General features: G+C 50.4%; 2 protein-coding genes across 2 annotated transcripts; one reads left to right on the forward strand and one right to left on the reverse strand.

The window, feature by feature from the left end:
• Nucleotides 1-5,413: 5,413 nt before the first annotated feature.
• Nucleotides 5,414-22,191, reverse strand: nomo (nodal modulator). Its single transcript, XM_088936461.1, has 31 exons — nt 21,936-22,191; nt 20,801-20,890; nt 20,282-20,327; nt 20,020-20,120; nt 19,723-19,829; nt 19,147-19,219; nt 18,544-18,696; nt 18,092-18,229; nt 17,616-17,705; nt 16,998-17,103; nt 16,712-16,862; nt 16,205-16,382; nt 15,820-15,961; nt 15,351-15,482; nt 15,110-15,246; nt 14,789-14,876; nt 14,300-14,363; nt 13,925-14,020; nt 12,777-12,986; nt 12,012-12,094; nt 11,689-11,848; nt 11,334-11,460; nt 10,750-10,863; nt 9,995-10,122; nt 9,724-9,865; nt 9,267-9,350; nt 8,469-8,579; nt 8,004-8,105; nt 7,257-7,376; nt 6,874-6,966; nt 5,414-6,540 (listed from the first exon to the last, which is right to left on the reverse strand). The coding sequence occupies exons 1-31, from the start codon at nt 22,062-22,064 to the stop codon at nt 6,409-6,411; spliced, it is 3,627 nt and encodes a 1,208-aa protein (XP_088792587.1). The 5' UTR covers nt 22,065-22,191; the 3' UTR covers nt 5,414-6,408.
• LOC148818388 (uncharacterized) lies at nt 22,190-27,311 on the forward strand. Its single transcript, XM_088936860.1, has 8 exons — nt 22,190-22,305; nt 22,697-22,772; nt 23,112-23,288; nt 23,872-23,930; nt 24,149-24,266; nt 24,607-24,675; nt 24,924-24,960; nt 25,470-27,311. The coding sequence occupies exons 1-8, from the start codon at nt 22,190-22,192 to the stop codon at nt 26,990-26,992; spliced, it is 2,175 nt and encodes a 724-aa protein (XP_088792986.1). The 3' UTR covers nt 26,993-27,311.
• The last annotated feature ends 96 nt before the right edge of the window (nt 27,312-27,407 follow it).

Below are 27,407 nucleotides of genomic sequence, written 5' to 3' on the forward strand. Positions count from 1 at the left end.
GTGTCAAAGTTACAGAGCCTGTCTCACCCCTGGGTGAAATGGAGGCACACCTGTCCATCAAGGAGCCAGGGGTGGAGCTTACGGTATTTAACCAGGTGTAGCACGATGGCCTTGTCTGAGTGACTGTTACATGGTGGAGTGTTTGGAACTGCTGGTAGGTCTTTCCTTGGAGCACTGCAGTTTATTACTAGGTTGAATGTTTTCTCTTTTGTAAATACTTGCCAGCAGGAGGGAACCTCAGTAAACTGACACCTTCTGTTACATCATCTTTTTGTCAGGCTGGTGCTGTCATGACTCCAGTGACCGACCCTGCGCTATCAGGTGGTTCTGTCACAGCCATCTGTTGTGTTAATCCATTCATTCAACCTTCTTGATCCAATTCAGGGTCGCAGGGGAGCTGGAGCCTATCCCAACAAGCAACGGGCACAAGGCAGGGTACACCCTGGGCAGGACGCCAGTCCATCGTGGGGCACACACTCACACTGGGGCAAAAATAACCCACCGGCATGTCTTTGGACTGTGGGAGGAAACCAGAGGCAACCCACACAAACAAGGGGAGAGTGTACTGATAGCACCCCAGATCCAGGGTCCCAGCTCTGCAAGGCAGCAATGCTGACTGCTGCACCACCTTCAGTGTGTTGCATTACAATGCTGTTAATTCAAGCCTGCAGTGAAGGAGTGAATGCTTAATGAATGTTGCTCATCAATTAGCATACTCGCCATGGTGCTGGCATAACCATAACGCCCAGCTCCGGCATCCGTTACCTGCCTCCTCGCCGCCAGCTCAGCGCTCTCCCTCTCCGAAAGCAGAAGTGACAGATACACAAATGTGCTGACTGTTCCATTTATTAGTGAATGCTTCCAATAAATATTTGCCTGACCTGACACAGTGAGTAATAACTCTGGGCATCCAGCTTGACAAATTATACAGCCCTGGAATTTCAAATCGCAGTCGCACACACGCTCGCCCGCGTCCTGCTTTGTTTAATGAGATAGCTAATGAAAAAGGGAGCAGCACGACCAGATATCTGCATGGACTGGCCCCCCACCCCTATTTCGAAGTCTGAGCCACCAGATATGGCTTGCTAATTCAGCCTCATGTGGCTCAAACACCTCTCATTTGCAGAAAAACAAACCCTTTTCAACTAGAAAGCTGAGTGACTTCTGCACAGCTGGTCTCCTCTTGATGGAGCTCCACTCTGGGGGTGCCTGTGCCCTGGTCAAAATTCCCGATATGCAGGTCACACTGCTTCCTCACCCCGACCTTTCCTCTCCACTGAGACCTGCCCCCTTCTCCTCCCACGCCACTACTATCTGTCTCGAACCTCTCGAAATTCAGGTTCATAATATACTGAAAAACTTAAAATGCAGCCAGGCGAGCTACCCCCCCCCACTCCACACCCCAGCCTTTAACAGCTGTAGTGGTGTGCACAGTCTGGAAACTGCCGCCTCTTCCTCAGGTCGTAATGAAACCAATTAATCAGGTACAGGATACGCACAGAGATGCGTTTTTACGATATCCTTCAGTTCATTGTTATGCTGCCCCTTTTGTGCGTGCAGTGGAGATGTGCCCAGGAAAAGGCCGTAGTGAACAACATCAATTTTAAAATCCTGCTCTGCTGGTCACACAGTTTTGCTGGGAGCCGTGTGCGAACCATCAGTCGGCTCCTTCCACCTCTATGCAGCGCAAACACTGGAAAGTCACAGGGTACCAAATCAGGACGTAAGTTGAAAAAGTGGGAGATGAACACGCCAGCTCATTCTAGTATGTGTGAGACACCTTCCTAAATGACATGTTGTGGGTTGATTGTGCTCCTCTCCAGTTCTGTTTTCATGTTTCCCATACTGATTAGGACACCCCTGATATCTTTTTAAGAAGGATTAAAATAAAATTCTATAAGCTTACACAGGAAAATCCTGTGTATTCTGGACTCTGGTAACAGGCTTTGCTTTTGGTTGCGAACACTTCAGCCTAGTTCAGACGAAGCTGCGTTGACAACGCCCGTAACCACGGAAACACTCGGCCTTGTGGGAGTGGACACCCAGCTCCTGTGAGGAGGACCGGGCTGGCTCTGGGAAGAATCCTCCATCTGCGAGCCTCCTTATTTTAGTGCTTGCACAGAGGGGAATCTTTTACTGCCTCCTGCAGAAAATCTTTTCAGAGGCAGCAAACCAGGTCAGGCGGCAGTGCGTGGGCAGGACTCTCGCCCGCTTCAAGCGGGGTGGCGGAGATAACGCTGCGGTCATGGAGCCACAGAGCATGCTGGGAGAGTCCGGGTCAGCCATGACTGATAACGAGAGAGGGTGAGTAACGGGCACCCCTTCAGGCCACTGTGTGTAGTGAGGTGAACAAGCACAGTGCTTCCCAGTGCGCTGAGCTTCACGTCCTATGAGGGGGAGTTCATTCACCTTCCAGACGGCCGAGCCTGGCTCGAGATCCAGACGAAATGAGACGTCTCATTTTAATGCTCAGCGGCCGCCGGGAGACATATGTCTGGATCGTAGCATGACCGCTCTAAGTTACACAGGCAGGCGCTCTGCACTGAGGGTGACCAAGCACGCAGAACTAACCTCCTAGACAACTGCCAAGACCAGTGTGGCAGACATCATGGATAGACTGCACATGCCCTTAGAAACAAGCTGCCTCAGTACCGGTCGAACACCGTCCTCTGGCAGCCCTGACCAAGCACAGCTTCTGAGGTGACTTCAGAATCTTCGACACATTCTGCCCCAGGAAAGCCAGATAATTTGAATTACACCTGCAGGAATATCACATTTATAACGGTTTGCTCAAAGGATTTCAAAAAGAGGCCATTGGAAAGTTCTGCCCTGTAACCCTTCAGGACACAAACTCTGTCGTAAATAAGCAGGCAGCCTCCCTCCACCAGATCCCTTTTCCAGGCTGAGACCCCAACACCTCCTCTCCCAGGAGGACCAAGACAGGTTTTGGCCTTTTTTGCGACAATGACGAGACCCCGAGAACACCTCTTTTCAGTTTGCATTCTTCCAGGGCTGTCCGAGGATCTGAGTAAACGTCTAAGACTCTACTGTCTGAAGCCTATGAGAACGGAAGACTTTCCAAATCTCTCCCTAGGCTTTGCCAGCCGGATGCCATGTAGTGGGAATCTCAAGGAGAACGGAGGAACACACTGCAGCTCTGACACAGGACCCCCGGAGGACCTGTGCAAGAAGGAAGGGGTGTGAAGCAGGCCCGTGAGCGACACAGCGGACAGGCTTGGCACTCCGGCGAGAGCTCTGGGTAAAGTGTAATGGGAGCTCTGCTGCGGTGGCAGGGCGGAATTGCTACATAATATAATTACATTGAGGCATCACTCATCCTTGGCTTTGTGTTTCACTGAGATGACAGGCTGCATTTCCCCCACCTCCATCCAGACAGACAGGCAGGGCTGGCAGCTCCCCGTCCACAGCCGCCCCCTCTTCTTCCTGCTCTCCGGCTCCCTCGCTGTGGGGCAGTAGATACAATTACCCATTCTGCTCAGGTTTCTCCATGCTAAAATAATCCTCCGTTATTTGCATGAATATTTCATGAATTGCCTTTTTTTTTTTAACCACATCCTTAAAAGAGTCACTTACACCTCGTATCAGCAGTGCAATAACTCCAGCCCCCTGCTCCTGCGGGACGGCTGCTGTCCTGACCCGGACGGACCGACATGCTGACGTGCCCTGGGGCACAGGGGGCACAAGCTTGGGGGGTACGAACTCATTTGACACCTTTCAAATTACGCTGGGGGCCGGAGAGGACTTTTGAGAAAACTGCACCACCCCACTGGCGACTGCGAGACCAAGGATAGAAAAAAAAAAAATGATGGGTGGAAAAATAATGCAATGATATAAAACCAAAGTAGTTCCTCAAGTGACAGCAAAGTGCATGCTGGCCTAGAAACCTCACTCATCATTACACAGAACAATCTGATGCCATCTTCATACCGCAGAGCTGGGGCTACAGGTCTTGGGTTCGTCTCATCTACTGTAACTGCTCTGCTTCAGTGAACCCCGACCGCTGGGGTGTCAGTGCTGCTATGCACCCGAAACCCGGACAGGGCCGTCTCACCCTTCTTTACTTCCATCTCCATCTCGGGCTGACAGAAGTCCAGTAACCCGGCGCCTGTGCGCTTGGTTGGTGAGACTCACGCCTGGATGCTCCGCCTGTTTCTCTCCCCTCTTGCAAGCTGTGCACGTCACGCTCTCAGTGCCTCAGTGGGCGCGTGTCAGCTGAGAGCGGGCGTGTCCGTGTCCGCATCCCCTCGGAGCAGCTCTCACATTCTGGTGCTCACAGGCTGAGGGCCTGGGGCCAGGGCTCAGACCAGAGGACACACACACACACACACACACACACACACACACACACACACTGGGGGCCGTGCCCTAACCATCCTGGACGACTAAGGCTGCACGGCCTCAATGGGGAGGGTGCTCTTGAAAACCCAGTCATCCCCCCCGCCCAGCTGGAGGACAGTTTCAGCACCCGCTGCTGCGCGTGGAGAAGACTCATGCGCTCCGAAAGACACACTGCGTCTCAGTGCAACTATCATCACCGCAGAGTTCCCCCCGATACTACGGGCTCCGTCTGCTGTCTGCTGTACTTCCTGTCGATTTTTAAATGCTACTAATTATGTCTACTAGGAACAGCAGTGAGAAAGTAAGTGTAACAAAGAGCTAAGACAAGATTCTCCCCCCACCCCCTTCAAAGTCTGACTTCACACTTAAGGATCTCTCAAAGCCGTTTCTCGTAAGCAGCCAGGGCACATGGCTGGGCAGCTTGTTTCACACTCCCACAACCCTTTGGGGAAAGAAACGCGCCTTTTCCTTGGTCCTTTAACATAGCCCGGCAACAAGACGGCTGTGTCTTCGTACTCAGAACCTTAAAAAAGGGACAAGGAAAGTTAAAAAAAAAATGCATAGAAAACGCATGAGCCTGAATATAGATTTGTGAACAACGCTGCCCCTGCAAGGTTACTTCAGCGTAACTGGTAAATTAGCCCTTGACTATGCTGTATTCCTGCACACTCTCTAGCGTAAAAGCTTTAAGTATCAATGTGCCCGATGCTTCAGTTTCCAGTGTGGCCCTCTGAACATCACCAAGGGGCGAGATGAACGGCTGCTCGCGCCCAGACCTGTGCTACCGTGACAGTGATTTATCACTGGAGCAGCTGGGCACACTGCCCTGCTTCTCCACCGCCTGGTCTGCAGCTCAACGCTGCCACACACGGGCCGTCTGGGGAACTGCAGCCCCTCTTCCACATTCTTCCCCAGGCGGTTCTTCCCTCATAAATCCTGAGACGGCTCTTAAGTGCTGTGCGAGGAGGTGTATTTCCAGCTCCAGCGCTGCAGGATGACATCATCCGAGTTAGTTTTTTTATGTGCAAGTTTAATAATAAAAAAAAAATCAATATCAGTTTAACCACTCAGATCGTTTTATTTTAGTTCAGTTCATGCTCACTCTTTCCCTCAGAACCACGCCCCAGCACTGTCGCACTACAGAAAATAAGTGGGCTTTCTCAGCCGACACTGATGGCCGCTGCTGACCCAACCGTATCAGCTGGATGCCGTCCCACGCTGAAAACAAAAAAAGGTGCCTGTAGATCACAACACATACAAATGTTGACAGCCTATCAATATATGGTGAGTTCCCTAAAAATGATAAATTTGTCATGTTTTTAATTGGGAAAAGTGGAATCTCCTTCCCTGGAATCTGGTGACCCAGTGTGCTGCGTGAGTCTGTGGGCATAACAGCACTGCTGCCCTCCTCCCTTCTAACCCAGGCACTGGGCACCACTGGCAGAGACACTGAAACAGGAAAGGCAAGCATCCGCAGATCTCGAAAATCCCTGAGGGCTACTGGGAATTACATTTGACATCTGAACTCGACTTGTCAATAAATTACAGCTAAAAAGAAAATCACCTCATCTCGGACCCCAATATTGCCCAAGTCCCCCCCCCCCCACACACACACAAACCCACCTGCAGCCAACACGTCCCCTGCCCCACCACATGAACTAAGCACAGGACAGAGAGGTGACACAAGGACACTTCTCACCCGCATAACCCTGCCCCGCTCAGAAGGGCTCTGGCATCAAGTCCCGGATCCCAAAGGAGGAACACCGCGCACTGACAGCGTGGATTCTGACAAAGGTGTGACCAGCTTCCTTCCGCAGGTGCATCTCAGCGGATGCGAGGGATGCCAGCAGGTGTGCACTCAAGCGTGGATGAAAGTGATGGCCACGCCACCCCCACCCCCCGCCGTCGCCTCCAGTGGCGCAATCCACGCTGTCAATATCGGCATGTCTTCCCCGGGGGTGATGAAATGGGAGTGTCCGCAGTTCTGGCAGCTCCACCCACTCTGTGATGTCGCAGGTGGGAGGAGCCTTGTGGCACATGTCCCTCCGCTCAGGTGCGCCTGGTCTTCTGCCTCTTGACCAGGCGTTTGGCATCATCCAGGTTGGCACTATCTCCACCGGCCTGAGCCGAGCCTCGGACCCCTTGCACCCGGCTCGCCAGCTGCAGCAGCAACGGGATAACCTGAAACCCAGAAGAGCACTCAGGCTCCGCCACACCGCTGTGCATGATGCAAAACGAGCTATTGTACAAGCTAAGCTTGACAACAGTGTTTGCATCTGTGGATTCAATAGCCCAGACCACAAAACTCAAACCAATGATGTTATGCATTGATAAGCACTATTGCACATTGATAAGAAAAACCCTCTGGTAAGAACAGTTAGATTCCAGAAGCAAGTAAGTGTAGGAGGCCATGATGACGCAAGTGGAGCCTTCACAGGAGCACACAGTACTGCAGACACGGACTGGGCAGCTGGGCGAAGCAGCAGGGACAGGAGGGCGAGGGCAGGCGGGTACCTTCTCGTGATTGTAGGCGGCCAGCAGCAGGAGCAATGTGAGGGGAAGGGCGATGTAGGACCCCTGGGCCACATCCTGGTCCGGCAACTTGCGCTGGAAAACGCACCAGCCGGATTAATATTCACACGGGCTGAATCACAACCCTCCACACGGTCATCAAAACATCTGCTCGCGTATCGAGACATAAAACGTCTGCCCTTCAGATCACCAAAAGGCAAGGTCTGGTGTCTGCGCTGTTTGCTTTGCCCTGTAAAAATTATGTCTTACTGCATGGGATTAAAAAAAAAAAAAACTTGCTATTGTCATAAAATAATAACAATCTGGTGGAAAACCGTGCCCATGGGCATGAAGCAACATCAAGGGTGCAGGAGTGGGACACTCACTGTGGGGGTGAAGGCCAGGGTGATGTGTTTGTGGTAGCCGGAGGAGCTGAAGGAGACCTGAGGCAGGGAGAAGTCGTACTGCGAGCGAGACAGCGTGGAGTCCAGCATCAGCACGTAGTTCTGGAACCACAAGAAGACAGGGGGCGTCAACAAACGTGGACAGAGAGCAGCTCTCTCCACCCCACAGCTATCCCCCCCCAGACTTCCTCCCTGTCCGGGTCGAGCCTGCAACACATCTGGTCAGAGCGCATTTCATGACGCAAACATTTTTAATAACGGAACACAGTCAGAGCGTGGAAAAAAAAAAATTAAATTAGATTGCACGGGCTCCCACAAGACAGGAGATTAATCTACCTGTAGTCTGCAAACAATGTACTATTGCCAAAAGCCAACAACGAAGTTATTGAAGTCGAAATCCCAAATCAAATCAGCTGTCATTCTCGCCATTAAGCGTCATGAGAATGCGATTACTTTTTATAATATATCCAGCTTCTGTGAACTGCAGGAATTTGACAAGACAGAATATTCCCTTGGTGCCGTCTGGCTCTGGAGTTGGGTGAACAGCCGCGTGGAAGAGTCGGATTTTGCAGCTGGGATATACCGAGCCAGTCCAGGCACCAGAGATGAAGCTGTCTTTGGGACAGGTGTGACTAATATCAGAGCAATACTGAAATGAGGCTGATCTTTACAAAAACTGCTCCGAATCGGTAACAAAGGGAGCTGGGAGGAGTTTCCGGCGGCCAGCACCTCTCCGTCGCGCAGCAGCGGGGGGAAGTGGAAGAACAGGGACTGGCCCAGGGAGACGGTGTGCACGGGGTTGTCCAGGTTGTCACTCTTGTACAGCTTCACCTGCGGGAGGGGCAAAGACGCACAGCTCAGAGACCGGGCAGCACACAGTCCAGCTGCAGGACAGCGCACGGCTCCTGCAGGCCCTCAGGGCCAGTCACACTGCACTGCTCAGCAAAAGATCCCTTTATGATAAGGGAATTGCTTCAATGTTGTGCCGTAGTCTTTCACTGTCGACTGCGGCCTTGTCTGCTAGACCGCTGTGGGAACAGGGCCACAGACGATTAAGGTACAATCGCTCATGCTGAGCGCCTGGGGGACAAGTCGCAACAGGAGGAGGGCCCCAAGTGGCCGACTGCCTGCATGGCTCCCAGCCCCCAGCATGCACCGCTCTTACAGCAAAGCCTCTCGGCGGCAGAGTCTTACCCAGAGCGTGGGCAGGAACTCCGGGGACGTGATCACATTCCCACTCAGATCAAACTGGTTGATCTGCCGGAAGGCGATGATGTTGATTCCTTCGATGTCACTGCTCTCCACCTGCAGACGATTACACGGTTAGTCCTCCCCCCCCCCACACCGGGTTCCTGAATCCACACAGAAGGCAATCAGCCACCGGTGTGAGACTGGGGTTAGCCAGCCGCCTGGAGAGGAGCGACCCCGCGCCCGCCTGCGACAAGGCCACACAATCCATCACAGGCATCAATTTCAGAGCTGCTGAGAGATAACCGGTGTCAGGCTGGGTGCAGCCTTATCAGCCCCTCTGTTACACAGCCTCTTATTAACTCTGTTTCTGTATATAGGCCACCGTGTAGATCGCCTGCGGCTTTCTGACAGGAGCCACCCGTGCTGTCTGTGCGCATCAGACCTGTGCTGACCTCGAAGTGCCAGGCGATCCCGGGAGCTGTAACACACGACTCCCTTAATATCTCCATCACAGCATCCCATGACTATTCTCATGACAATGAACAAACATTGCCGCTGACCCTCACAGCAGTCTGCTCTGCCACCTTTCTCAGTTTCTCAACCACCACCAGAACTTAAGCCTCCTACTGACATATTATCGCTTGAGAGGAGCGTCAGGGCTCCAATAATCCATTACCACATAGTGTTTGTGCAAGATCATTCCAGATCGTAAGGATTTGTCGCCTTTCCCTGGCTTTCCAGGCCTGGCACGTTTGCAGGCCACGTGTGTGTGTATCCGGAGAAGGCACGGCAGGGACTGACCTTCACGTCCCGGTGTTGCGGCAGGGCCCTCTCGATGTGCTCGTTGCCTTCCGCCCTCAGCTGGATCTGGTACGTACACCCTGGCTGTCAAAGAGAAGAAAACCGGGCGTCGGCGGAGGAGTGCGACGTGTAGTCCACAGATTTGGTACACGACGGCATGCACCGAATGGAAAAAACTACCTTCGTAGCGTCGGGTTCACTATAAGGGAGTGCAATACCACAATGCAATGCAACTGAGCAAATTTCCCACAATGCTCCTGCACCAATGATATGACTGGCCAGTGTTCTGCATCAGGCCATCCACAATGCCGAGCGTGCAGATGCAGGCGTGGCAGTGTGCCCTCGAGCTGGCGCTGTGCATCGGGGCAGCGTGTGTTTGCAGACGTACAGATGGCAGAGGCGTGTGTGTGTGTGTGTGAGGTGGGCGACGGGACTGCTCAGCTTGCAGTGAACTCACCAGCAGGCCCCGCAGCCTGAAGTGGCCCTCCTCATCCGTCACGGTGTCCTCGCTGTACAGGCTGCACTCCCCCTGGCCCACCGCCTCCACTGCCACCCCCTGCTCCGCGTCGCCACTCAGGGACGACACCGTGCCATAGCAGCTAATGAGGGACAGGGAGATGCAGGGGGAAAAACATCAAATAAGGGAGATGGAGAAATGGGTACAACCACAACCCTAGACTTCCTGTCCTGCCGTCAGCTCTGCTGACCCCACACTGCCCTCTGCCCACCTGTAGGCGGTCTTGTAGCCGGTGATGACGATGCTGAGCGTCTGCCCCTCCTCCACCTCAATCATCTGGGACACGGGTTCGAAGCGGTACTCCTTCATCATGGGCTTGAAGTAGTACTGGCCTGGGCTCTGAAGACAGTCAGGGGGTGGGAGAGAGAGAAATCACAGATGTGCCACCGGCCGGCAAGGTAGGAGACTGTCCCCGTGACTGCTGAAGGACTAACGGTAATGTAGTCTGGCACGAGGGACTTGGTTTCTCAGTTACAATCCCCAGGTTTGAAGAACCCCAGCAAAATTTCAACAAAATATTTAAATACCCAGAGAATGCATCTCTTGGATGGCTTTGAAATTAAGCGTGGACTAGTTAATGAACACTTACCCTAAAAACCACTGTGATAAATACTCACACCGTCTACCTGATCAAATCCCACTTTTCACAACAGCAGCTGGTTACACCAGATGTTAAGTGTTCAAAATCCTCAAAAGCACTGCAATGGTCCACCTGAGAGACTTCTTCGGGATTTAACAGTGGCCCACAAACCAGAGGAAAGTACGTGCATTTAAAGCTGAGGACTGTACCAGACCCAGACATGCTCTTCAACATCACACCCTTGTTTTCCTTCAAGGAAGGGCTGCAGGAGAACCCTCAAATTATCAGTTGCTATCAATTGCTATTAGAAACCAAACTAGTTAAATGTGCCAATTGACCTCCTCTCATTCATAACGTTTTTGTGATGTGATGGAAGAGGGCTTTACCAGGTTGTTAAAGGTGAGGATTCCTGAGTCCTGGGTCAGCAAGTTGGAGCGGAACTGCCCCCCACTGAGAGAGAGCAGGACCCCCGAAAGAGGCTGTTTGTCCTCTGCTACGATCTGGAACAAAGAGTGCAGATCAAGGAGTCACCACAGCCAGTCATGAAAGGGCACCACGCTGCTTGGTTTGTAATTGGGACCCACAGCAGATACAATTCAGATCTCGCTGAATAAGTGAAAAGTTGAATTACTGGTTATTTAAACACGCATTTAATCAGAGGGGGTTGCAGAAATCTACACTGGATCAAATTTCAAGAACCAGTACAACACCACTTCAAATGTGACAGAACTGTTTGAACTTCAGTGTTTAGACATAGATCCGTTACAAAATAGAGGTATACATATGGGCTCTTCTGGATAGAACAAAGCTCATGACACAAAACAACTGTGACAGCAAAGACTCTTTTGTCTGAAAAGAAAAGTAGTGTTTGGATGAACTGAACTGCCTGGCTCAAGGGTTCTTTTACATGTGGGTTCTCCGTGGTCTGTGAAACCTGCCCCCCCCCCGGCCCTATCCCAGCAGCCCCTACCTGGAAGGTGACCCCAGCGAGGGCGAAGGCCTTGAAGTCCCCCCGCGTGGCCTCCACCGGCGTCAGGACAAAGCCCTCCTTGCTGGCTGCTATGTCGTATTCCAGGTCACTGTGCAGGGGGCCCACACTGAGAGGGATGGACGAAGATGCAGGGGAAAAAAAAAAAGGTAGTTTGCACAACTGTAAAAAAAACTTGTCAGTCCTGTTGGAGAAAACCAGAACAGACTCTTTCAGAGAGAAACTGCCTTTGTGCAGCCTGTGTTAAGAGCCCAACAGATGCCCTGATGATAACTGCCAGGTTCTGTGTAGCCACAGGTAGCCATGGCGTGAAGGTGGGGGAGACGGCTTGTCTCACCTGTAGGTTCCCCCCTCGTTGGTTGCCACGGTGATGAGCGGCGAGCTGGCCCCGCGCTCGGTGATGGTGATCTCCACGCCCTCCAGTTCCGGTTGGATCTGCCCCTCCAGGAACAAGCCAGCCCTCCCCTCAATCTCCACCAGTCTGCCTGGGCAGCTCTCTGCCATCACAACACAGAGACGGGACAGCACACCTCTACATCAATCCTGCAGGGACACTGAAGCTCTTCCTGTAGCGAGCTCTCGGATGGTTCGCTTCAACACGTCCATCACCCAGGCACACAGACAGACAGACACTACACAGGCACAGACTGGACCTCTGACCTCCAGTGACAGTGGCCTCCACCTCCGGGGGATAGAACAGCAGCTCCTTGGAGGAGGGCGTGACTGTGATCTTCTCCCCAGCTCTGAGAACGGCACACGCGAAAGACAGATTAACCAGACGAAAGAGAACCGTTCACCCCCGACAAAAAAACATGTACTCCTCTCATGTGAGAATAAGATGAAAACACTAATGACCTAAATCTCGACTTAGAGGCAAATTAACATTAAAGCTAAAGCTAAGCTGTGCTCTATGATCCTGGCTGTGGCGGGTTCAAGCCCGACTCATGTCACAGAGCTGGGAGCCAAGACATTAAAAGCCAAAATCGGTAGAGCAAAAATAATACGTGGTATTATAAACTTAAAAAAAAGTCAGATTAAAAAAAACTTTCATGTGTGAGCTACAGAGAATATTACTTGCCTCCAACACCTAATTAAGATAAGATCACTTTATTAGCCACATGCAATTTCTTGCATTAGAAATTTGTCTTTTTGCATACCCCAGCTTGCTCTACATGAGACACACAGGCAGGGAGAGAAGCTTGGGGTCAGAGCGCAGGGTCAGCCATTTATACGGCGCCCCTGGAGCAGCTGGGGTTAAGGGCCTTGCTCAGGGGCCCAACAAAGTAGGATTCCTCTGCCGGCTGCGGGATTTGAACCGGCAACCTCCCAGCCACAGGCGCAGTTCCTTAGCCACAGAGCCACCGCTCCGCCCCCTAATTAATTGAGTCTGATCGTATCTTCCACAAAGAATGAGCTGAAAAGTACCTGGCCCAGTAGGAGAACTCGTAGGTGAAGGGCCCCCGCAGGTCCTCGGCTCTCTCCTGAACGGGAGGGCTCTCCTTCCCCTCCCCCTCGCTCCTCCTCTCCCTCTCCTGTCGCCGCAGCTCGATCTCCTGCAGCTGCTGCTCCTGCCGCTGCTCCTGCAGGGAGCGCAGGGGTCCCAGAACCAGGGCCGGCTCGCTCTCGATAGAGGACCTGAGGGGACAGCGCGCGGTCACAGACGCAGCTCCCAGCTCCAGGCTCTGCTGGATCAACCTCAGCTGTATGTTCTTGACAGTGAACCACAGGGCACAAGAGGGAACTGCCTGGATGCGATTTAAAACCAAGAACAAGGAGACATACTCGTGTGAGAGTATGGAACAAGCTACCCAAGTGTTGTTGAAGACAATACTCTGGCTTCTTTCAAGAAGTGTCTGGATGAGATCATGGGATCTCATCTACTAACCACCAGGCGCAAACTGGATGGGATCTTATAATAATTAATAATTGCTTACACTTATATAGTGCTTTTTCTGGACACTCCACTCAAAGCGCTTTACAGGTAAGCGCCACCAGTGTGCAGCCCCACCTTGATGATGCAACGGCAGCCATAGTGCGCCAGTACGCTCCCCATACACCAGCTCTCAGTGGGGAGGAGAGCAGAATAATGAAGCCAGTTCATAGAGGGGGATTGTTAGGAGGCCATGACTGATAAGGGCCAATGGGAAATGTTTGGCCAGGACGCCGGGGTTACACCCCTACTAGTTTCGTGACCTGCGATTTCTAATGACCACAGAGAGTCAAGACCTCAGTTTTACATCTCATCCAAAGGACGGAGCCTTTTTACGGTACAGTGCCCCGCCACTATACTGGGGCATTAAGATCCACGCAGACCGCAGGGTGAGCGCCCCCTGCTGGCCCCATTAACACCTCTTCCAGCAGCAGTTTTTCCCAGGAGCCTCCCATTCAGGTACTGACCAGGCTCACAACTGCCGAGCTTCAGTGGGCTGCCAGTTATGAGCTGCAGGGCGATATGGCTGCTGGCTATATGTTCTTTAACGTCAACTTGCAAACAAAACACTACAAAGGGGACTAGTGCGGTTAACCCCTTGAGCTCCAGAGAAGGTCTCACTGGACTGGGGGGGTTCACTCACTTGATGGTGATGGTGACGTCCAGGAGCTTGTCCGTGGTGATCAGCCCAGTCACATGGTGTCTCACTGCTGTCAGGGTTAGGATGCTAGGCGCCATCCTGGAACACACAGCTGACCATTAATAAAACAGATCTCATCTGATAAGGGACCTAACCAGATACTATGCAAGACAAAGATATGACAGACGAACAACATTCCAGATCCATGTGGTTAAACTGCATATTGGTCCCCTCCTTAATAAACCCATTTGATGATGATGATAAAGCTCTTATTTTCGAACTGCACAGTCTGATCAAGTTGAGTAAAGAAAGCAATAAGCCTTTATTTGTTCTGCATTGTTTGCTCGCTTCTAGATGGCTGTGGAGAAGAAAGCTTACGTGTCGTAGGTGTAGTAGTCCTGCTCGAACTGGTGGCAGGACCGGGGAGTCACCTTGTACACACCTGGAGAAATAAAGGGGTTCGGTGAACAAACGAAGTCATACCACAAGCCCAAGGCAATTCTAAACAGCATGAGCTTTCACTGAAGGTTGGCAACAAAGGATGTACAGAAATCTAAATAAGTAGTGAAACAGAAATGACTCATGTTCAAGGATGATTAGAGGCGTAGGACATTATGTTGAATCAGTTCAGTTCTATTCACACTGACCCAGAGAGGTCATTCATCCACTTTGAACTAGAAAGCTGAATGGGCTTCCACCCTAAATAGGTAAATACAAGAGACTTCTTTCTATGAAAGACTAATCACATGTGTTTGTGTCCGCGAGCTCAGTTTTCAAACACGATGAAGCACTAATGAATCAACGCCGAGCTAGCATCTCCTTGCAGCGCTCCTGCACTGGGGTATAGGAACATGAGCAGGGCTGTACCTGGCTTAGACAGGCAGAAGCGGTTGATACCCTTGGACAGGTTATAGACGCCCACATTCTCAGGTTTGGTGCCATCCTGGTAGAACTCCTGAAACAGAGAAGCAGATCGAGGGGGCTGAGCCACAGGGGGTCAGCAAAGAGGCTCTCATCACCAGCAGCGAGCAGACTGGGGTTACAATCTCCACAGGGAACCTGCAACGGCAGCCCGGCTTCTACTCTCCCGCTGTATCTGGCAGAGGAGCCCTTTTGGTGTCGCACAGGAAATCCCCACAAGAAGACTCTACAGCCAGGTGGGAGAGAGGGGCACCCTGTCATACTGACCAGCGTAATGGCGTGGGACAGCGAGCAGCGCAGCATGTACCCCGTCTGTCTGAACTCCACGCCCAGCACGTCGGACAGCACCACCTCCGCCTCCACCGACTTCTGCTTCCAGCACCACTCCTCATGAGCGATGCTCACTGACGGGGAGAGAGAGAACGGAACAGTGCGACAGTGCGCCGGACTGGACTACCGCGTGTCATGTGAGACGCCAGCTCCGCGGGGACCAGCGCGGCGGGCTCACCTTTGTACTTCCCCGGCAGGACGCCTTCGAAGGAGAAGGGCGCGACCTCCGCCCCGCTGGACACCTGCACGCTCTGCTTCTCCCCCTGCCGGCTCACAGGCTGCAGGGTCACGGCCAGGTCACCGCAGGCCGCTGAGGGACACACGGGTGCACACTTACGCTCACAGGACGAAAGAAAACACAGTATGGACAGCAAAAACTAGCAACTACCGAACTGCGCCAACATCCTCAGCAGGGTCTGTTAAAAAAAAACAGACACCAGGACTGAGGAGGCCAGCGGACAGAGTTTCTCCAAGCTTTCCGTTCTTCCTTTATAGTTTTCTATATCTTAATCCGGTCGTTTTCTGAAAGCTAGGAGGAAGGCTGCGAGCAGAGCTGTGAGCGGTCCATTTCTGGAGCAGGAAGAGCTCATAGAGGAGCAAACAAATGCTCCTGCTGCCAGGCCTCATCCCCGCACCGGCAGACTCACCCAGGCAGGTCACCTTCCCAGACACGGAGGCCATGAACTGGGTGAAGCGCAGGTCAGACAGGGGCTGGTCCAAGAGGGAGACGTCCAGGGACTGGGGCTGGAGAGCCAGGCCAGCCTTCAGCTCCGGCTCCGGGACGGACACCTGCAGAGAGACAACGCGGCAAGAAATAACTTGATCGCTTCAGCTTACACCCTTGGTCCTCTTGGTTGATTATAATACCAGTCATGTGGTCTCTTTTTGCACAACAGCCACAAGATAATGAAACAAAATCATACAAAGGAGTACTGGGAGAGGAATGACCAGTTAAGCTCCTTCAGGACAGATGGGGGGGAGAGGGATTCCACTGGTGAGAGAGCAATCGAGGAAGAGAGATGACTGGACTACCTGGATGCTGTAATCCCCAGGCTTGGCTTGGAAGCAGAAGGCCCCCCGGTGGTCAGATTCAGTAGTGCGGGCACTGCTCTTGTCTTTGCCCTGGGGGACGAGAGTAACCTTGTAGCGCCCCTGCTGTTTCACACCCTCTGGCAGACGGGTGATGGAGATGTGCCCACACACACTAAACCTGCAGAGAGGAAGAGCACAGTTAGAGCAGCAGGTGATAGACACAACACCCCCCACACACAGCTTCCCCATCAAACAGACTGAGAGCCCACATGAGACTCTGGAACGGACACTGACAGCTTGTGGTGTTCCCTCCTGGACAGCTCCAGTCCTCAGAAGGCAAGCCACGCTAGAAACACCAGCCTGGCAACACACTGATGAAACTCAACGTGTCGGATAAGATCTATTACCAGGCAGACGTGGTAACACTTTTGCTGCCTTGTTTGCAGGGTGCTCCTACAGTGTTCCTACAGGGCTCTTGGCGGTAGGCGGTCAATAAGGGACCCTCACCCTGCAGTGATGATGTCGGGGAGCTGAGGTGTGCTGGGGGCGATCTTCACCGTGATGGGCTCGAAGAACATGCGCTCCTTCTGTGCGCGGATGGTGTAGGTACCGGCAGTCATGTTCTCCAGGCGGAAAGAGCCGTCCTGCTTCGTCAGCACTGGAGCAAAGGGAGAGCTGTGTTAACGGACCGGCTGTCAAAACTGTCAAAAACACTATGAACTACTCTTGTCTGGTTCCACATCCAACCAGACGCATAGGATGAAGCTAACAGAAATCAGAGAGTCTTACTCACCCTTGATCTGGTTGTTCAGAGTGACGGTGGCGTCAGGCACACCAGCCCCCGTTGGACTGTTCAGGACTCGGCCCATCACGGAGAACCCCATCACCCGGAACACGGGCTGGAAGCAGAACCGGAACCTCCTTTATTCGCCAGGCACCAATTCAAGCACAAGCAATTTACTCTGTTACACGTGGTGCTGCAGACGCATTCCGCATATACCACACACGGGCAAGACCACGGACGTCATGAAGACGGCACACACACAACCAGGAATTCTGGTTCAGCCCAAAGGAAGGAAGCTGTTCAAGTACTGAGTGGTTCTGCTTTCAAACAGAAGGTAATGAAACAGGTGGGAACCTGGGTGAGAAGGGTCATCAGCAGTGTTTGCCCTGGAGTTCTAAATCTAGCTAAACACACAGCACCTGCACCGGTCAGCAAACACCAGGCCACTGTTCCAGAGCCAGGCAGACTGCTCTGCTCACACACGGCCTTAACTCAGACTCCCACGATTTCTTTATGCTCATACTGGTACTCGGGTTCTTCAGTTGTAATACTGCAGCAGTCAAGACAAGACAAGACCTCCTGCAAGAGCCTGAGTCCTAAAGTAGCTTAAAAAAAAACCCACAACACCTCCAGTTTCAAGCTGTTGTGTGCCACTGTGAAATCCATTCGGGCAGGAGCAACGTCGAAGGTTATTCTCTCCCCTCTGTAGAAAGGGATCTGAAAACCAGCACAGAGCAGTACATCACAAGCCAGAACTGGATGATGGGAAGCAATGCAGCCACTGCATAAGGAAAGCATACGCACTGTTTGATGGATGGAGAAAACTCTATATTTCCTCCTGATAAACTGGATTATCATAGTAGAGTCATAGAAATCTTTATCTTCACTCTTTGTTTACACACAAGTATATTTACAGCTAATAAAGAAATTAACCATGTGCTGCTATGCTATAGAATTGGGTTAAATCAGTGCTATACAAAGTCAGGATACAAGAGTGCATGAGCAGTCCAGACCGCAGGAATAAAGTTATGAAGGTCTAATCTACAGACAAGTTCGGAAACCTCCAATGAAACACAGGGCAGCCAGACCACATGGCGTCTTACCACGGTGTAATCCCCACTAGCCAGGCACGGGAAGACGAAGGTGCCATCATCCCGGGACAGCACACTGCACAGGTAGGACAGGGTCTCACCCCCTGAGGGTGCCCCCTCAACTGCAGACAGGCTGCACCCCGAAATATCCTGGGACACAAAGCACAGCCCTCAGAGTGGGTAACAGAGCAGATACCAAGCACACATGGAAATCGACATCATAAGGTCTACTAGGGAAACGTTAACTTCAATCAACTGGGAAACACAGGAGTTTTTAGTATATAAAAGACTTTAATCCCTAGAGCACAACACCTGGGGATTATCTGCAACAATGAAAACATTGTCTATTAGTCAAAAACTCATGCTATGTGACAATGGTATCTGTTTTATTTTAATGTGTACTGTTAAAAAGGTGATTTTCTGACATTTTTTAACAATAATGGGATTCAAATTGAGTTTCTTACCTCTTTCTTGACACTGGCTGAGAACAGCAGGAATGTGACCTCCTTCATGGGTTCCCCATCGCTGCGCACTGCCCCCGACACATCGTAACCCCTCACAACCAGAGGTGCTGCAGCCTGGGCATTGGAGTTGGATACCCGAACTGTCGTGGTGCCCTGTTGGGGAGAGGGAGGAGCTGCATGCTGAGCCACACCTCCTTGAGGGTGCACCCTCTTGGTGCCACACCCCCTTTAGGCGCCACACCCCCTCTAAACCACACCTCCTCGGTGACCCAGCCACCAGGGGGCCACGCCTCCTTGGTGACTGAAATGTTGGCAATCTCCAGAGTAAATACAATCCTGTAGTAGACATCACACTTAATCTTTGATGCATTTATTAGAATTCATAGAAAACCCATTACAGGAAATGTAATTCTTCAGTAATTACTACTCAACACTTCAAGAAAGCCTTCAGACTGACAATAGTGAGTCTCTATTTAACTCCCCAGTAAAAATCATTACCATGAAAAGAAACTCATAAGACTTTTTGCTTAACAGATACTGTTACTTCACACCAAGGTGATCCTTGGCCAGGACAAAGAGACCCCACTGCAGCCCGGGACTCACCTGCTGGAGATGCCAGGATGGATGGGATGCAACAATGTCATAACTGCCAGGCAGCACTTTGGAGAAAGTGTACCTGTGAGAGGAAGAAAGAAAGGCTGTGAAAGAGACCACGCCGCGAAACAACACACACCGCGGATCCAGTCCACAACCCATCCATGCCACTTGCTTCAGCTCTGATTCGTATAGCAATCACCAGCCATGTCAGGCGAGCAAACCTTGTCACCTTGTCACATGATGGCTTATCCACACCTGCGAATTGCTTGTAATGTCAAGTTTGTGCACAAGTGCAATACTGAACAGCAAGATCGCCTGCAACATTAATGCAAATACCTTGTGCATTCCGCACCACTTGCACATAAAAGCTCAGTATCTGCTTCTGTAAGAGAGTCTACCGTTCCAGATGTACATCTTACACTTCCTCTTCCATATGATGACTGAAGCCTTCTTAATATACTGGACCAAACAGCTGACGTGCTTTCATTCTAAAGTCTCATGACTCGCAGAATGAATGAATGAATTCGTGTGGAATGACAGAGACGTTCGGGAAACCTCAGCAGGTGCGTCAGACTGACTTACTTCCCCTCGGGCTGGGTGTGGGCGGTCTGCAGGTCTCCCTCTTCCCCTGCCCTGCGCAGACCCACCTGCACGGCCGCCGGCCCCGACTGCTGCCCTTTACTCAGCACCTGGAGTGGGGGGTGGCACAGGCGGGAAATAAACACTTCCTCTCATGGCAGATACGCAGTACGGCGGGAGGATCAACCACAGGGCGAGCACGGCGGGAAAGACGAAGAAGTCCGCGGGACATATTCCCGAGCTCGGCTCGGTCAGACACCTTCTTGTGTGTGTTTATGCATGAGACGGGGCACATCTCACCATCCCCGAGACAGAGAAGCCAGTGAAGACGAAGTTGATGTCTTCTCCCTTGGTGCAGATGTCCGTCACTCCGTCCACATGGAGCTCCACACTGCTGGGCTCTGCAGAGAGAGTCAAAAGGTCAGGGAAGACAGACCTGAAACACACCCAACTTCGGCCCAAACCTTGCTGCCCCAGCTCTCACTCTGATCTTACAGGTGATAAGACCCTGGTCTCACATGCATCAAGAGAATGAGAAAATGGAAACGAGTGCATCACCTACCGAAGCTCCAGCCAACAGGAGGCTCAATCTTCAGGACAAAGTCACCCTGTAGAGAATCACAGAGGAGGAAAATAGTCCAGAAAAGGTCAATTACATTACAAAAAATGTGCTGTAAGAACATGAGAAAAGTTACAAACTAAAGGAGACATTCAGCCCATGCAGCTCATCTGACCGTCAGTAACTTATTGACCCCAGGATCTCAGCCAGCTGTTTCCTGATTTCCTGAAAGAAGCCAGGCTATCAGCTTCAACACAGCTGGGCAGCTTGTTCCACCTGCCACCACCCATAACCTCAACACTATACCCTGACAAGACAAGGAGACAGTGTATCTCATGACAGCACAAATACAATGTATTTAATATACACTAATGCTGTAATGTTTTACTACCTTAGATGTACTGTTAATTTTGGTGCAGCTTTTTAAGACACTACACTAGATCTCCTGCTTTGGCCTATATCGCAGGGGCGGCCAACAGGAAGTCTGCTACACCTGACCATGGGACTGGTCCCCCGTCTCACCTTGTCATAGAGGGGGATCATGAAGTAGCCGTTGATGGGAGCACAGTCCGTCTGGTACTTCAGAGAGCCCTGCTTGGTGTACAACTTGATCTGCAGGAAAAAAAATGACAAGATCAGCCGAATTCAAAAGATATTAATACGGAAAACATCGGAATAAGGCGCCAGACTGTGGTAATGTTTGTTTATGCAAGCAATGCCCAGGATACGATACGGTCTGCACTTTTTTTTAAGAACAAAAGAAAAGTGTTGCAGGATTTCAAGAAGAATGAGATAGAATGTGGATCTAAAAGCAAGTGCAGTTTTTTTTGCACTGTGTATAAATTGTTAATTTTACTCCGTGGCACTCTTGAGTGAACAGTGTGCACTAAACGCTAGCTCAGTGCCCCCCTGAACTGACAAGAAAACACCACCACAGCCTTTCTGAGCCCCTTCATAATCCTATTACCCTGGTGCATGCCTGCCTCTGTCAGCAAGCAGGGGTTTAGGGGAAGTACTCAAAGAAAAGAACAGGGGTTAAGGAAAAGTATGAATACCAGCCACCATAAAAGAAGAAACGCATGCTAAACGACAAACACATTCCCGATTTGAATGATCCTCATCAGTTCGTGGAAGAGCATCCGTTTATACAATTAAGTTATGCACCACAGCAGAGAGCTTTTAAGACTACCCAGAAAAGGCACGAGCAGAGAGTCTCTCTAAATTAATTTCGTGAAAACAAAACACTAAAACGATTATTCGCACATATCAGTTGATGAAATCGGCACAAGCTGCCATTTGCTGAATTGCGAAATTAGACGGCGTCCTGCACAACTCGGGACCCGAGTCTACCCTCGACGTAGCGTAACTGACGGTTATTGCGAAACTCGATATCAACTCCAACCTCTGACACTACCGATCAAATGATCAAATTGACTATAAAAAAGAGAAGAAAATCACTAAAACCAAGCAAATACTGATATGGCAACTTTCATCCAAAAGTGTTGCACCAAAATACAGACAGGACAAGACACCAACACAGCTGACGTTTCACTATTTTTCGTCATGGCTCTTTAAATGCATATGGCAGAGAAATCTTCCTCTGGGCATTGAAGGCAGATTGTCGGCTCCCCACTCTCCACCGAGACCCAAAGACTACCTCGATCAGGGAATAGTTGATCTCCACGTCCGACTTCACGAACCCTCCGCAGCCCACCACGATATCTTCGGCCCTTGCGACAACAAGCTGGGAGACCAGGAAGACATAAAACGCCCACCGCACAGCCATCGCTGCAGTCCAAGATGAAACCCTGTCCCTAGATATAACCTCAGTACCCTCCTAGCCCGCACAGCTCGGACCCTCGGTCAAACCTGCACGCTGCTGCCGGTTCCGGCCCTAGGACTAACGATAGAATGAATCAGGGTTCCGCCGGCGAGATCATCATCATTCTGTCATTAGCGGCACCTACAGGTGAGGAGGACACACTGCACGCAAGCTCCACTACTCCGGCCTGCGAGCTCGGAGAAAGGTGGAGGTGTAGCTTATTTAATCAATGTTTCGCCCCCGTCGTCCTGACAGCAAAGTCTGATTGGAAGGAATCTATGCCTGTTGTCTACTCCGGTGCTTAAAAGTGTTTGCTGGGCAACACCTAGATACAATGCATACAGCTTAAAACCTACTTGAGGCGATGAGCCAAGGCATTCACGCAATCATCAGCACCGTGGCACAGGGTCTCTACAATTTTCGGGGGGGTTCCGAGACAAAAGAGAAAAAAATGCCTCTGTCTTCAAATGACGTCACCAGTGCTGTTGCCAAAAGACTGTGAGTAGACAGATATTTTGTGGAAAGTGGAATATTCAAATGAAGTCTTTTTGCATAACTGTTTGAAATACGTGATTTTCCTGCTGCATCCTTAATAGAAAGTATTATGCGGAGGTGGAGAGGAGGGAAGATGGGTTTGACCTCTCACCTGTGGAGCCCTGTGCCCTCACAAAGGTAAGGCTGTGTGCGACGGAGGAGTGTGTCTGTGAGGGGGGGGAGATAGGGCAGTGGGACCATCCTGGGATGGCAGCCAGGATGAAGACAGTCTTGGTGCCTCCTGCATCAGTCCTGGATATGCAAATCCTCAGAGTATTCTTATCTTGATATTGAATGGGGTGAGAAACAACATGAAATATGCTGGCCACTGCCTGTTCAAAATCTGATCCTTCTAAGGACAGACAGATAGGCCCCCTCACATGTCAGCTCTGGGTCTGCAGGTATTCTTGTCCCGGCAAGACATTTTGGGAGTAACATCTGCAATTTTCTTTTTCTCTCTACATGTCTTGTTTGCAGCACCCCCTGCTGGGCCCCGGGTTGCTGCACGACCGCAGCCTGAAGCACTACTTCAGTGAGGCGGGGGTCAGGGCGGCGCTGCAGCTGCGCGGACGGAGCCAGCCCGAGCCGAGCCCCCCTCGTCAGCTCACTGTCACTCGCCACATCCGCAGACACATGAGGAAGACCGCGTTCTCTGTAAGCCTCCGCGATTACACATTCCAACTGGCTGCTGACTGCCGCCTGCGTCATGTCTACTGTGCGCGAGCTGTCTGAACCCTGTTCCACCTTTTTCCTTAAACAAAAACTATTGTTTTTACTTCCACCGTTGAGCATCACGGAGAACTACCGTACTTCCTACTTCCTCCTAAATTTGTCATTCAAATATGGTATATTGGCTCACTTTTTAGAAAGAGCTAAAATTGCATTATATTTGATAATGGGAGGCAAACCAGCACAATGACGAGTCTTTCATAAAACCTTAGCTGCTTATATGCTATTTAAATAAGCTTTTTGTAAATGAAATATATTAAAAGTGACATGATTGAAATAATAACCAAACTCTATTTGAACGTGTACATTAGTGTAATGTTAGTCATGAAACCTTAATCCAGGCTATAGCTTGAACTACATCCTTAACCCTGGGGTAATTTGCAGAAAGCAGTTTGTACTTTATAAATGTATCAACGGCTAGATCCATTAACGGAGTGTAATTCTTCAACCCCTAAACTAAGTTGTTTTAACATTCGAGTCACAGCTGGTTCTCTATATGTCCCATTAGCAAGCCGCTGTCCCTGGGGAGCAGGATTTCAGATACTACAGCAGACCCAGCATCAACAGGTACGAGGCAAGAAACGTTCTTTGGCTGTTTTTCTGGAGTCGACGCATGTTTTCCAAGCGCTCAAAAAATGACAGATGGCATTTTTCAATATAATAGAACTATATGGTAAATATTAGCAGTAGTATTGTCATTTTTAATGAGTCACCCAGGTTGCAAACATCTCTTTGTGGGAGTGTCTTTACCTCACTATAATGACTGACACTTTCCTTTGTTTTAGAGCCCCATGCTATTGGCCAGAGCCCATGTCGATCTACCGGCGTGTCCCTCCCCCCTACATCCCTAGGGGAGAGCTTGTGCGTCTCGTCTCCTCTGCATCCAGACTCATAGTGGCCACGGTGAGAGTCAATGGCATTACACAATGTCTTCTCCACACCAGGACTTAAGGGAAAATCTGCTAAATAAGTGGACATAGCAGACTGAGGACTGAAGCTTGGGTGCACTTTGTGATGTCACATCACGAACAGGTCTTGATAAAGCAGTCAGGTCACGAGAGTCGACTGGGAGTCTTCCATAGCAGTTGTGGTAGATGTGGGAGCTGCATGTTTTACCCAGCTGGACAAACACTACAAGTGTTTCCTCTTTCGTTTTAGCAGGGTCCCCTTTGTCCTTTCTGTATACACCGTTGCCTGCTGAACTCTGACCCCTACCTCTTTTCTCTTGCCTTCACCACTCCAGGAGGCGGTACAGATAGCTCCCGAAGTGCAAGATGCTTCCAGAGTCACAGCCAATGGTTCTCAGTCAAAGGTTTGTACAGTTCTCAGTGTAAAGGGAGAGAAAAAAACGAGAATGCGTCTTCTTTTCAGCCTAGTCTCACAAAACACCACAGAAATGACCACTGTCTTATTCACTTTGAAGGGATAAGGAGTTTCCCCCTTCATTTGAGCTAAGAGGCTCAAACCCAGCTGTACATTGTCTTAGCTACTGTGCACCATGACCTTGTGATGCTCCAGCAACAGCAGTGAGCTGAACCCTCTGTCTTCCTTCTCTTCCAGAATCACATCTCTCTGCCACGCATACAATATGGAGGTGGTGAGTATTCCCTTCCATCAGTCCTCATGAAAGTACTGTACAGAGAGAGACCACCAAAATACCATTGCAGTGTCAAGTAGCATGTTTAAAATTGACGTGCTCTCTTACCAAGATTCTGTTAAGTATAAAACACAATTAACTCAAACTTCAATTGAATTCCTGAATCAGTCCTCAAGAAATGAGATATCAGTTATTAATTCATTACTCAATCCATTAGCTCTTAACCGTTTAACTGCTCCTTTCTCTGATCTGACCAAGAATGCGTCCAGGCAAAACTCCTACAGTATACCTGAAGAAGGCTCCACAGGCAAAAAGTTGTGTTTCCTTTCTTTTCTTTTCAGCATGGAATAAACCCGTTACCTGTTCCTCCCACAGTATATGTGTTAACTCTGCTTCTAATTGTCCAGCTCCAGGTTTTCTGTGTTCCCCACCTCCCAGACAGGCTTTCCTCCTGCTCTTCAGCCCCCAGGTCCTGATCACTTAGCTGATGTGTCCCATCCACATTACAGAGAACAAGAAGAACCACAAGAAATTGTGGGTGAAGAGTGGTGATGCAGCCATGCCCAGTGACAGGACGTTGCCTCAAAAGCCAGAGAGCTCAGTTTCCACAAGGGGACTTTGTGAAAGAGGGAGGAGGAACAGCAGTGGAACACACAGGAAAAAACTGACTTTACCACATGAAAGACCAACCATTAGCAAGAGCACGTCAGGCCAGGGGAGGAAATCAGATGCTGATACCTCCTCCCAGTCTGGCAATTCCCAGAAGAAGGGTCCAGATTGTGTCAAGGGGGAGAGAAAGACGGCGACTGAGAGCGCAGCAGGGAGAGAGGGGGATGAAAGTCAGGGAGTGAGGGTTTCCACAGAGATGGATCTCCCACTGGAAGAAGTGGCAGACAGGCGTTTGTCAGGAAGCTGCAGGGGAACTGGAGTAGTCAGAGGAAAGGAGGACCGAGCTGAAATCGTAGAGCAGGACCTACATGTGGTGGAAAGTGTAGAGGGCTATAGTGCAGAAAGTAGTTTTTCCCTCGGGCAAATGAGAGATCAATGCTCCCCTGCCGATGATGGCAAGAAAGATGGAGAAAGCACGAGTCTCTTTGTTTTGGAAAAGGGGGGAAATACTGCCTCCTTCATGAGATTCCAGGCTTTACCTGAAGGGGAGAATGAATCAAATCTGACAGGACAGCCAGGGAATATGGGAAGTGACCCTGGGCAGGGGAGAATATTCACACCTACATTCCTCTCCCATTGTAACTCAGAGGACAGAGCGCGGGCCAGCACAGAAGATGTACCTCAGAGACCCTCTCTCCTGAGCAGATGTCTGGCCTTGTCTGGCGACACCGACACGAGCACGAGCCAGTCACTCTCGGATGAAGAAGGTGCAGAGGTGCCCGGTCCTCATTCTGGGAGGCAGAGGAAAGACGCAGCTCATGGACATGCAGCAGTCGTCCCTGGAGATGAGGAAGATGAGACAAAGGTAATGGGAAAGAGTGTTCCTGTCATACACTCTGGGCTTTCTGTGGAACGTAACGATAGCACCCAGTCTTCAGAAGAGGCAATCTTTGACTTTGAGAACCTGACTCCCTCTTTGGATCAGAATGAGAATTTGCCAGAAAATATGGTGGGTAACCACAGCCATGACAACCTTTCACCTCAACAGAACCAAAGAGATGAAATGCCACACAGAGAAGAGGGAACCTTGAATGTTCCCGTGACTCACAAGGATCAAACTATTCTAGGATCGAGCAAGCAAAATATTGTCCACATTGACAATAATCCCATGTCATGCCTCAGTGACAAGAACCAAGAGAGGAACAACCACCCTGGTGAGCTTGATCTGGATGAAGAGAACTTTCCCCCTTTCTCCCCAGAAGAGTTTCTGAACCCCCCCTCACTTAGGGCCAGTCCCAGGGACACAGATACCATGGACATCCTGCTGAGCGACACCAGATCTGTGCTTTCTGATGTGTCAGATACAGGACTATTGTCAAAAGAAGACAAAGACCCATCTGTCATGGAGACCTGTTCACCCTGAAGGTTTCCTCTGCCAATTCTCAGTTCTCTCCCCTTTAAGATAGCCTGCTTGGATGATGCTTTGCAACACCATTTGGATCATAATTTAACATGCTGGACTTTTAGAGGCAAAGAGTCGAATGCAGAATCACAGAATATCACTCCTCAGATCAATAATCTCTTAACAGTATCGTGCACACTATCCTTCATTTTCAAAATGGTTTCTTGTCTATTGTCAAGTTTCCTGTGTGAAGATAACATGAACTGAGACATGACAACAATCTTTTTCTATTAAAATGATTCTTTGATTGCACATTAAATGAAAGCTACAATAAAATGCACTTCAAAACAACTTTTTACCCCTTGCTCATTTAAAAAACACACCTTTTATAACCTGTAACACTGTCAGTTATTCAACTGATGGTAAGAAGAAAGCA

This window comes from Atractosteus spatula, chromosome 18 (genome assembly GCF_055471065.1).
Source record: "Atractosteus spatula isolate fAtrSpa1 chromosome 18, fAtrSpa1.hap1, whole genome shotgun sequence".
In the NCBI taxonomy this organism is placed as follows: Eukaryota; Metazoa; Chordata; class Actinopteri; order Semionotiformes; family Lepisosteidae; genus Atractosteus; species Atractosteus spatula.

Coding starts and splice junctions, on each gene's coding strand:
- nomo (XM_088936461.1), bottom strand. CDS start 22,064: ATGGCTGTGCGGTGGGCGTTTTATGTCTTCCTGGTCTCCCAGCTTGTT. Junction 19,220..19,722: donor CACACCCAGCCCGAGGGGAA/GTAAGTCAGTCT, acceptor TTCCTCTCACAG/GTACACTTTCTCCAAAGTGC. Junction 14,364..14,788: donor CTTCTGCCTGTCTAAGCCAG/GTACAGCCCTGC, acceptor TTATTTCTCCAG/GTGTGTACAAGGTGACTCCC.
- LOC148818388 (XM_088936860.1), top strand. CDS start 22,190: ATGAATCAGGGTTCCGCCGGCGAGATCATCATCATTCTGTCATTAGCG. Junction 23,289..23,871: donor TGAGGAAGACCGCGTTCTCT/GTAAGCCTCCGC, acceptor ATGTCCCATTAG/CAAGCCGCTGTCCCTGGGGA. Junction 23,931..24,148: donor AGCAGACCCAGCATCAACAG/GTACGAGGCAAG, acceptor CCTTTGTTTTAG/AGCCCCATGCTATTGGCCAG.